The sequence below is a fragment of the Strigops habroptila genome, chromosome 3 (genome assembly GCF_004027225.2).
Source record: "Strigops habroptila isolate Jane chromosome 3, bStrHab1.2.pri, whole genome shotgun sequence".
NCBI classification, from domain to species: domain Eukaryota; kingdom Metazoa; phylum Chordata; class Aves; order Psittaciformes; family Psittacidae; genus Strigops; species Strigops habroptila.
In genome coordinates, this window is record NC_044279.2 from 75,328,425 (window position 1) to 75,340,228 (window position 11,804).

The 11,804-nt window shown below is 40.4% G+C and overlaps 1 protein-coding gene across 2 annotated transcripts; it reads right to left on the bottom strand.

Annotated features, from left to right (window-relative positions):
• Positions 1 to 1,266: 1,266 nt before the first annotated feature.
• On the bottom strand, positions 1,267 to 11,420 carry PVALB (parvalbumin). Of its 2 annotated transcripts, XM_030478549.1 has the most exons (5): positions 11,166 to 11,420; positions 10,792 to 10,859; positions 8,685 to 8,817; positions 8,156 to 8,265; positions 1,267 to 2,809 (listed from the first exon to the last, which is right to left on the bottom strand). In XM_030478549.1, the coding sequence occupies exons 2-5, from the start codon at positions 10,850 to 10,852 to the stop codon at positions 2,781 to 2,783; spliced, it is 333 nt and encodes a 110-aa protein (XP_030334409.1). In that variant the 5' UTR covers positions 10,853 to 10,859; positions 11,166 to 11,420; the 3' UTR covers positions 1,267 to 2,780. The 2 variants fall into 2 exon arrangements, with proteins under 2 accessions (XP_030334409.1, XP_030334410.1); XM_030478550.1 differs by lacking the exon at positions 11,166 to 11,420 and having other exon boundaries at positions 10,792 to 11,001.
• Positions 11,421 to 11,804: the final 384 nt, after the last annotated feature.

Below are 11,804 nucleotides of genomic sequence, written 5' to 3' on the forward strand. Positions count from 1 at the left end.
CTAAAGAAAGGATGTGTACCGATTGTTTAAAATTTTGTCATCAATATGATGGCTGGAGTTGGGTTTTTTTCTTAACTTCTATTATAACAAGGGAAAAAAATATGGAACACTCACTGTTCAGGAAAAAAAAGAAGATGTAAGAAAGATGCCAGTTAAGAAATTTAAAGTTAATGTTTCTTGAAGAAGCTTTTTGCACCCTCGCTTATGCATGAGAAAATTAAAATGTATACTGGTTGCATATTTGAATAAAGTGACCAAATGCTTTAGAATATCAGGTACTGTTACCAGAAAAAGTAACAATGGTATTTTGAAGGTCTTTCTACCCATTGTAACTTTTTCAGTTTGAAATTAAAGGTTATTTCTTTTCATCTTGTCTATCTATAGAGCTGAAAAATTTCAGGCCAAATTAGGCACTCAGTGTTGCTTGTTCAGGAATGACTGAGGGAATAACGTGAAGGAAGACTGATAATGGGAATTGTTGGAGTCTTTGGAATTTTATGCCAGTAAAGTATCCCCATTAATGTTACTGTAACGTATTGATTTCATCTAATGTACTATAAAAATTTCTTAGACTCATTATTGGCAGTGGGGTTGGTTTGTTTGGGTTTTTTTTGTTAAAGTTATAAAATTTCAGCTTTCATTCTACCTAGTGAAGAATTAAAGTATAAATCCTTGCAGATTCAAAGCCTAGAAAGAGACTATAAAGGCCTTTCTTTATATAGTGTTTTTTAGGTCGATTCCATGGGCTGGAGCACTTCCCATATGAAGACAGGCTGAGAAAGTTGGGGCTGTTCAGCCTGGAGAAGACAAGATGCGTGGAGACCTCAGAGCAGCCTTCCAGTATCTGAAGGGGGCCTACAAGGATGCTGGGGAGGGACTCTTCATCAGGGACTGTAGTGATAGAACAAGGGGTGATGGGTTCAAACTTAAACAGAGGAAGTTCAGGTTAGACCTAAGGAAGAAATTCTTTACTGTGAGGGTGGTGAGGCACTGGAACAGGCTGCCCATAGAAGTGGTAAATGCTCCATCGCTGATCTAGTGGGAGGTGTCCCTGCCCATGACAGGGGAGTTGGAACTAGATGATCTTAAGGTCCTTTCCAACCCAAACTATTCTATGATTCTATGATTCGTGATATGTCAGTAGGTGGGTTCCTAATGTTTTTTCTGTAGCCCTGTCTACTCTTGTAATTACGCTTTATTGCCACGTGAGGTCAGCAGCTGCTGAGAGAAAAAAAAAAAAAAAAAAAAGAAATCGCTTCATTGCAGTCCGTTTTCATTTGCTTTATTTAGAATACTTAGAAATCAATACATTCTTCAGATCCGTATATACATTGTGCAAAACCAAAGGATTTCTTTTGAAAGCACAGCAGCTTTAGCCAAAAAAGTCTTCCTTGTAAGTTACTACAGAGTGAAAATCTAGATCAGCTTTAGGGAGTGTTTATTGGCTTCCCAAGTAGTGTTGGGTAGTCGCTGTGGCAGAGAATAGTATTCTGTACAATGTGATGGTGACAGGGTTTCAGCCTTATTTTTTTATTTTTCTTTTAAATGCTAAATTAGTGATAATAAATCTGAATGGAATAAGGTATTATTGCTGCAGGGAATAGTTTGGAATCCAGAAATGGCAAATACCCTTCCTTTTTCTTGCAGTAGTAATCAATGTTCTGTGAAGATGTGGGGAAGATGTTAAAAAAAGAAAGAAAGATAAAAAACATGAGCTTGGTGCCAAAGTTACTAAACAGGATTTGGGATACAAGTATCTTGCTCTTGGCTCCATCATAGGCTTACTGTTGGCTAGTCATTTCCTTAGCTTGAGTCTCAATTTTCTGTATGTAACTCAAATAAAAATGTATTCATTTCTCTGGTAAAGTTCTGGAAGAAATGTTTTTTGATTTTTATATACTATTTTAACAGCGGGAGTGTCAACAGCAGTATCATACCTGAATCTTGGTGTCCCACTTCCTGATAGTCATACTGTTGTTCTTTTGAGTATTCTGTTCTTCCTGTCCTAAATAATTGTGTAACATTGATAGTAAGCATATCCTGTGTTTCAGAAGTGACCGCTTTTTAATAGTTTACAAAGTTATCCCCATGCATGATTGGCACCAACTGATATTCCTGTCAAATCTTTTATCCAAAAATCCCCCTGCACCAGGCAAATTTAACAAATTATACAGACAAGGATCAATTTACTGGTCACCAAAATGCAGCAGAGGAGATGTAGGTTAAATATTAGGACATACTTTTTAGCTATAACACTGATTAAGTCAAAAGAACAAACTGCCAAATGAAGTTGGGTAATTGCCATCACTAGAGATTTTCCATCACTAGAGATTTTCCAGGCTATGAGTATGCATCCATTTAGCAGGGATGGCTTAAAAATAATGCAGTCAGTTTTGCCACAGTTCAGAATTTGGACTGAATGACTCATTATATGCATGTTTTATCCCAAAAATTGTTTTTCAGTCCTTCCTACTTTACCCTAGCAAGGGATAAAGCTGCAGAGTTGTCAGCAAAAAGCAGTAAAATTTTCTCTCAGCGTGTGCCAAGCCTACATGAAATAAGAAACAAGTTATAGTGAGAGAGAATAAAGCCCAGATTGATGTGACCTTTATTATTTTAACAGTGTCTTTCAGCACAATTACAGAGTTGCAGGATTGCAGAGAACGGAGCTGGAGTATAAAATAACATAAATAAATAGAACAGGAGCCAAAGCAGCCAGCAGGAGGTGGTTGGAATTGGGCAGTGAAGAATGGGTGAAGGGTTTGCATTGGTCAAAGCCTTTATGATTCAGCCACCATAGTTGCAAATTCTGGAGAAGGGAAACATTAAAAAAAAAAAATTAAAAAAAGAAAATGTAAAGGAGGAAGCATATTACAATGATTACAGAGTCAGTGGTGTAGCAGAAACATCACAATAACAGAAGAACAAAGAAATCCTGGTTAGTTAAAGGGAAAATATGACTTGGGAAATCTTACAGTGAAATGAAAGGACTTTTTGAGGGTAAGAGACAAATGCTATACATGCCAGACTGTCAAGACTGTCCACTGCTATCATCTGATGAACTTGATTAGTTCCCTGTTATTCCTTTGTAAATCTCAATGGGATGAAGGCAAGAGCTAGAAATTTAATTTCACAGTGAGATAAATTTCCTTTATATCAGTGTTTGGCAAAGAGACTCATTAATGAGTCTTTCAGAGTATTTGTGTCCTTATATTATAAATATATTACATTTAAACTCAATTTTGTACCGGCAGATTGGCTGGAAATGACAGATTACAAACACAAAAGGCTTACACCAATCCATGTAGCAATCTCGACCCCACTGGTGATAATGAGAAAAATTCTTGTGATCTCAGAGGGCCAGGATTTTACTCTGTGGCTTTTATTAGTGTTACATCAATAATATTTACATAAATATATCTATCTGCAGTTTGAGGTTATTTTATGCTTTGGTGTATGTATAATGCTTTTCATCAGAGTGATAAAGCATCGAAAAGGCACGTTTGTATCCTGGTGAATAGCTGCCTGGCATACTGCACTCTGAATACTGCGTTACTCAAGGAGGTTATAATTCCTAACTCCATCTAACCTTGGAACAGTTACACATGAGAATACCTTGCACAGTTTTCTGTGCCTCAGAGCTTTAAAAATGACAGACTGGAGGGAATCCCAAGAAGGGCAACAAAGATGATAAAGGGATTAGAGGGTATACGGAGAGAGTGGTTTATGAGTTTAACATAATCAGTTGAGAGGAACATGACAGATAGGGGAGGCAGTCATCTGTAAAGGCTCAAAAGAAGATTATTGAAGTTTGACACAATGAAGAGTAATGTCTTGCAACTAAAAAAGATAGAAAATGAAAACCAGGCATTTTGAAGAACATTCTAATGTTCAGTTGAAAAATACTAAATTCTAAACAAGTGAGATCTTCACTGACCGGTGTGTGCAAACTGATAGCACTTTTGATGATGATGTGTCCAAAAAACATGTTGCCAAATGCTGACAAACCAGAGTAAGACATAAAAATGTCAGTGGGTTTAAATTAAATCCAAATTTATCCATCATTATGAAAGATGTAAATCCAAGTTAGGATTAGTGATACAGATTACTTAACACAAAACGTGTCTAAATCCTGTACATGGTGGGTACAGAGATCGAAAATGTTGCAAACTGAATTTAAGAGATAACATAAAGTGCTTGTGATAGAAACCCAGACTGTTCTGGGCAGAAAAGGAAACAGGCTGTGATTATTAAATCACTGTGTGAATAAATCCTGCAGAGAGAAACATGAACTGCAATGGATGAAGCCTTTCCAAAAGGGAAAACTAACTACACATATTCTATTAGAACAAGCTATCATACTTGCTACAGCTGAGTTAAATCCTTTTTATAATAATTTGCATCTATGGAATATATTTGGAAAAGTTTATTCAAACTTGCAGCCAAATATTTTCTGTAATACATTATGATAGTGATATTGTCACTTAATGGCAATATATTTCATGGGTACTTTCTGATAGCCAGCAAAACATAAAATACTCCTTCATGAATAACTGCTTTATAGTTTTCCCAGGGTTTTCAATATACTTGAAATACTTCAAAGATGTTCCAGTTGAATAATCTTGTAAACTAATTCACTATTGGTTTTCATATGAAGGTTAGCCCAACCACAGATGGCTTGTAGAGGCATTGTTACAAAGTGTACTCATATATGGAAAATACATATTCTGAGATAAGGCACTGTATGTTAGCCCCTGCCTATTGGTTGTTCTTGTAAATGTTTACTGCCTCTAACAATCCTTGTGATTGACTGCATCCTCCTTTCCAGTTGTAATTCTCCTTCCAAACAAAACTAAGTTCTATCTTTCTTTGCACAATTAATAGTTTTAAATTGCAAGTATTTAGACTATTTTGTCATGTAAAATAATTTACTAGCTGTTTGTGTCAAAGCTCTGACATAAAATGAGAGGATTCTTTTGCTGTGTTCAATATAATTCAGTAGCATATACCAGCCTGATGCATACCCTGTAGTATTTTACTGAAATGACAGCTATAATTACAGAGTACATGTTGTAGGCTAATGATTTCTTTCATCAGATTATGTTTTTTACATTATCTGTACAATAGCAAATCTGTTTAGCAAACTTCATAAGTGATGACTTACACTAATTTATTTTAGAAGATAGAAAAGCACAAAGAGGGATAACAAAAGGGCTTTCAAAAGCTTTTTCTTCTTTGTTATGACTTTTACCTGTGTAAGGTCATGACTTACCAGCTGTAATTCTGAATGCTTGATGTCTCATTTTTATAATGTTTAAAGAAAATAATTGAAATATTTTGAAATACTTGCAGAAGTTGAGCTGTATGAAGGAAAATATTTTGATTTACTAGGATAAAAATTTGGATTTGTTCTGTCTACAGTGCATGAACTTTGAAATTTCTTTATGTACTTTCTCAAGTCTATTAGTATCAAGAAAAAGAAAGGCATGATGTGCATGTCCAGTGCTAGCACACAAAATAGATTAAAAAACCCAGTGTGATCATTTTCTCTTCTTTGTTACAAATATTTTCCTGAAGCTGAGAACACTGCTTCAGCATCACTTCCCAAACCAATCTGGAAGCTAATGTTTGTAATTTTCTTAGGTAACTTGGCCTTGGCCTGCATGGTTTTTTTTCACATTCATCATCTCTTCACATCAGTGAAAGATGGAGGGGGCTTAACATTAGACAGAAGATGATCATGTCTTGCATGAACAGGCTGCAAGTTTTCAACTGTTTGAAACTGGCAGATCAGCCACAAATTACAAATCTTGACTGGACAGGAGGTAACCCAGAGAAACTATTTCTGAGCTGAACGGTCTTGCAGGAAGGATAAAAGGTTTAAAGCAGGAGACCTGAGAGACAATTTGTAACATGTAACCCTAACTGGAAGAAGGCTGATTAGGGTGGGATTAACATTGGTGAAGGAAATTCTGAGAAAGATGGCTCTAGGGTGTTAAAAATCCAGGAAGATCAGGTCTTACAACTGCTATGGGCTCCTGAGGGATACTCCATATGGGTGTTCAAGGGCCATCTAGTGAATTAACGTTAACCCATGTGAAAGGCTGCATGTTTGTAATAATTTAGTTATGTATTAAGCAGATGTTTGAAACAAGGGGTAAAGTGATGCCTGACAATTCAGTTACAGGTAAACAAATGGTTTGCAACAGAAATACAGCATTGCAATACTGAATATGTGACGTACATTTGTGACTTTACGTTTTATTTACATAGGCAGTTACAATCTGGAACTGGATTTCCAAACCAAAGGAAAAGCTGGAAAATGTGTCATCCTCATCCTTTGGTCACAGTCCTAGCTGTGAATTTTGCATGTATTTCAAGCCTTTCCAGTGTCACAATTTGCTGTTGGAGTCAAATTTAAGAAATGGAGAAGAAACCAGTAATGTTGTACAGTAGGGCTATGTACCAGGACAGAAGAAGCAAATTAAAGAAGCCTTTCATTCTCTTCTCATTATCGATTATAAATTCAAAGTAATTCCAGTTCAAAGTTACGGAAGGGTAAAACTTGCAGAAGAAAGAGATAAAGAGAAGAGGTATTTCATATTGCTTTATTACAACGTACTGGCTTTCAGGCATTGCTTCAACTTTAAAAAGTTATGGTCAATCTTAAATAAAAAAGTTAATGCTGTATTCTCTTGTATAAGCCAAAATCATTCTGCAATATAGTTCTTGTATTCCAATCAATACTGCTTTTGTTTTGCAGCCTTCCGGGAATAACTGAAAATGTACGTGATGTGAGGTTGGTGGATCAGCTCTGAGCTTACTTACCTAAGCCAAGTTTTCTTCTGAAAATCTTGCCCACTGATTTTAGTACCACTGCCACTAATTTTAATGGGAATGAGGAGGACCCATATAATTAAAGCATATGAAATTTCAAATGGTGACACACTCATTGAGTTCAGCAGTGCTGCTGAAGTTTAGCAGGAACTTCACCTAGATGCTTCACAATTGCTCCTCTGCAACCATAATATAATCATGATCTGAGAAATTAAAGAGGCTTTTGTCTAGAAAAAGGGCCATAGTCACTGGTATGGCAGGGTGCTACAAACAGGCAGATATGTATGACTAATATGTCAGTGGCTGATTTTGTGTGTCATTTTTTCAGCTTCTGAATAAGGAGACTATGTTAATTAATCATGTTTTGCTTTTTATTCCTTTTTTAATTGCTTCTCTTTTTGGAGACAACATTTTTTTACAAATCTCAGAGACTGGGTAACAGAGAGAGATAGGAGTGTTTTAGATGTTTTTTAGATTTCAACCTAGTATGTGGCTTATCAATATTGTGAAAACTTAGCAACTGCCTGCTGTCTAGGTGATTTAGTACCCTGGCCACAGACTTCTGCTACTATGTCCTTGCAATGAGGAAAGATTTAATTCAGAAACTCATCTCTTCATGTCTCTTCCAGTGTGTCTCAGGGATACAGAAAGAGAAAAAAGGAGAAATTTTGTATGTGGGCTAATTTGATTCATCCCAAGGGGGAATAGAAAACTGATTTTTAAGCAATGCTATAAAAGGAAAAGTTATTTTTTTTCTTATACTTCTCATATTTAGTAAAACGGAGTGACAAGCTTTCTTAGCTGTGAAGACCCACCTAAACACTAGCAAAAGCTGGATGGAAATTCCGTAGCAGACTGACTGCACTTTGAATTTTAAAAGCATTGCTTTGTGAAGTTGTGCATTACTTTCCTATTTACTAATTATCAAGCAGAAATGCTGGTACTCAGCTCTTTTTCTTTCTAAGTTTTATAGTCGAGCCTGGGTCTTTGAACACTCAGTGTCCTGATCCTCACTCCACTTGAAATCTACAGAAAAATTAAACTCTCTGTAGTTGGATCAGTCCGTAGCCCGGTGCTCTGGTGCGCCTTAACTATATCTCAGTTTCTATGAACTGTTGCCCCCTCTAGTGTCAGAACTCAGCTCCTGTTTTCCCTAAAGCAAAGAATGGCAAATGTAGCAGGACTTGGTATTTCATTAAATCCAATTTGTGCCCTTCAGAAGGTCACAGCCCCCAGTGATTCCCAGATTTCCTCAGCTCTTGTATGTAAGAGAAATATTGCATTGTTACTGTCAAAGTTTACTCCTCTAATCACATACCATCAGCGCCAATTTTACCGTCACCGTCCTTATCTCCAGCAGCCAGAAGAGCCTTCGTTTCTTTGTCTGATAGGTCTCTTCCCTCTGGGGTAAAGCCCTTCAGTACAAACCTAAAGAGGGGGCATGGAAAAAAGAAAATTTGTGGTTTGGCTTTTTTTTTCCCCCAGAACAGTTTTATTTCATATTTATTTGTACCACTGGTTTCACATGTGAGTTGGAATCCAGTGTTGACCTTCTCTAACATTCAGGAGAAGCGCTTTGCTCTGAAACTGCATTTGACTGAAGAACTATCAGTAAGGTATTGATCATTCATAAAAGTTACAACTAGCTATCTATCTCCAACACACTTTAGACCATATAGTCAGCAAACAACTGATTATTGCACACAAATACCAGTCAGAAGATTGAACTGTATGCTATTATCTAGAGTCTTGAAAAACAAACAAAAAAAAAAAAACCCAAAAAAAAACCCCCAGGAAATTAGACTCTTAAGGTGAGGCTATTTGAGAAAGGACGTATCTTGACTTACTTTAATTCGTCCTCTTCAATGAAGCCACTTCGATCTTTATCAAGAATATGGAAAACCTTCTTCACATCTTCTGGGCTCTTCTTTTTCAATCCTACCATCTCGAAGAACTTCTTGTAGTTAAACGATTCTGCAGCTATAGGAGATGAAAAGCCAGAGGGCTGCTTAGAAAAACCATTGAGACATACACCAGTACGTACCTATGGTTTCCTTCCACGCTGCTGTGTGTCCTATCCTGGGAGGCACAGTGGAGCCCGGCTGTGTAGGAGCTCCATGTACACCCTGTAATCAATTCTCCATGCTTCACAGACTGTAATTGTAATAAACAGACGGGGAGAGGGACAGTGTCTCCTCTTTGCAGATGAAGACCTGAGCTACAGAGGGATGGAGACTTTGCCCAAGGTCACACAGGAAGTCTGTGGTAGAGTTGGGAGCTGAAGTCTACCTGCTTGGTCTCATTTCAGTGCCTTAACCCCCCCCCCCCCCCTTTTTTTTTTTTGCGAAGTTTTATGCGAAAAGAGTCATCTGAGGGCGGACTCTGGCTATTAGATGGCTGACACTTTTTGACGTTTCCACCCTTGGAAAAAAAAAAAAAAAAACCCGCTCTTGCTCAACCATAAAGCATTGACGAGAAGTGTTTCAGAGCACATGGCTATTTCAGTGCTGTTTCGTTTTTCCCGAAGACTTATCAGAAATCAGTGTTGCATTTCGACCGCTAAAGGTGTGTGCAATGGTGGTTTGTAAGCTCAGGCATTGCAAGGGAGTGCTGTGCGCTATCCTGCCTGCGAGACCGTGTCAGAAACGATCTCCGGGGAGGAAGAGAAAAAAAAAGAATCAAAACAAACAAACAGACCCCTTGAAATCGGAGCCGAGATAAACGAGTTTACCTGCTCCACCTCTCCCTTCCTTTAACCGCACCCGCTTTTGTCCCACCCGGGTATCCTAACGACTGTGCTGGGGATTGGGAAGGTGTGGATTAGAAACCTAATACAGTGATCTCTAAAACGTGCTGTGGAGGGTTGTTTGGGGTTTTTTTCCTCCTTCTTCCCCCTGCATCCTTATTCCGCCCGCAGCTTTTCCTCTTACGTAAAATGAAGTAGGCTCAGTCCCTCGGGATCTGCTTGACTGAGACCTGTCATCAGTTGCTGCTAACTGCATCTGCTCCGGGACTTGGAGCTGGCCCTAGAACAATGGGAGCTAATGAGAAAACCAGCTGCCGGGTGGAGCAAAGCGATTTGTCGGTCCCTTCGGCTCCCGGGCTGCCGAGCTCAGCCAGGCTTGGCAGGGTTTGCGCCTCCGTCCGCCCGGGAAGGTCACTGCACAGGGCAGGGCGGAGGGAGGTGGCTCTCCCGGTGCTGCGGTCGGCCAGGTAGTTTGGAGGGAAAGGGAGAGAGAACGTGCATCCCGGAGCACGATTTCTGGCATTGCTTTGAGAGCAACCTTGACTGCTGAATCTCTGAGGGGTTGCTGTCGGCTCAGGGCTGAATTAGAGGTGTAAGGAATATCGGAACCCGGAGGAGTCTGAGAGGGAAGTACCGACCGCTGCAGCCATTCGTCCTGCAGAAAGCTTCTGCAATCGAGCAGTGAGTGCTCTACGGTTGCCTTCTGCTCCATCCCCAAAAGCAAAGCCCACCCAGGGATCCCACATGGGACGTAAGAAAAGAGCGCGTTCTTGGCTCCTTGGAATAAGAAGCAGCAGTTCTGTGATACCTGAAACTGAATTTCAGGGATGAGTGGGAAGCTGCTTGCATCCATGGCTGACTTCCCTATCCCACAACAGGATATAATCCAGCCTGGTTCGCCGAGGGTTTTTTTCTTTTCAAAGTATCCCCTCGGTGGGAGCCTGTCCGCAGTTGCTGCTCACCTTCCTTTGAAATAGGTATTTCACCTCTGTAACGTGCAGGGCAACTTTGCTGAGGATGCAGCCCTGGACTTGATAAGCCTGACAGGCTTTCACTGCACTTCTGAAAACCATCCTCGATTGGTATTTTATTTAGCAATATCCTCTAGTATTCCCCGAGCTTAAATAAATGCACTGCTATCCGAAGCTGAAGGGAGGAAAGAGGAGAAAAGAGGAAACAAGAAAAATGAAAGAAAAAGGGGTACTCACCTGAAAAGGCTCCCACAGCCTTCTTGATATCCTCAGCGTTGAGCACGTCAGTCATAGCCATCCTGCAACTGTTTGAACAGGGAGGCAAGTGCGAAAAGATTAAAAAGTGCTTTTCTCATCATTTCTGCTCATATGACCAAGCTGCAGTGCCGCGCGGGGATGGCACACCGGGAAGGGCTGGACCCGCGCCAGCTCCGTACCCCTGCGTGGCTGAGCGCCCAAACGTGGGCTGCCGCTCTCCCATTCGCAGAGCCCCACGTCGTCCGCGGACGCGGGGGTTCGGCTCAAGAGAGGGCACGGGGATGGGCGCCTGTGCGGGGACCGGAGGAGGGTAGGGGGTGTCGCTCCCTGCGAGGTTGGAGCCTAAGCCTTACTAGAGCAGCGCCAGAGTCTGTCGTGATAGCGACTGGAGAAAGAGTTGTGCCAAGGTCAAGTCCTCGGGTGCGGTGGAAGAGTGCTGGTGCAGAGCAGAGCCTTTTTCTTTAGTAAGGCAGGGCGAGCTTTCCCGGTTATAGTCGGTGATGAGCAAGGAACTGCAGCATCTGCCAAGCTTCAAGCTGCTCTTGAGGTCGGGAAGCAAATGTAACGTAGCTTTTGAACATTCGCCTTACCGTTCAAACACTTTAAACATCTCCCCCTCCTGCCTTCCCCCTCCCCTTCACACACACGTTCCTGTTAGACCTCGTTTCTTTTGGGCCAGTCCATATTAAGCATCATCCTCGCTGAATTAATTATCACATCCCTACGAATCCTACAGATCCTGTTTGTAATGCACAATATGCTGCAGAAGCCTCAGCAATGGGATACGGTGGAACGAGACGCGAGGTGACAAACGCACTGGTGGGGAGCTCCCGAGCAGCAGTGGGCTCCTTAGGCGGGACTGGGCTCTTCCCGACATCGTCGAGGAAGATTTCGGGATTGTAATGTGTTTTCTAGGGTTGTTTTCTCTCCAAGCAACTGTGCCCATTTTTCACAAGAAATATGGCCAGTAGTCCAACTTATCCTCAAGAGTT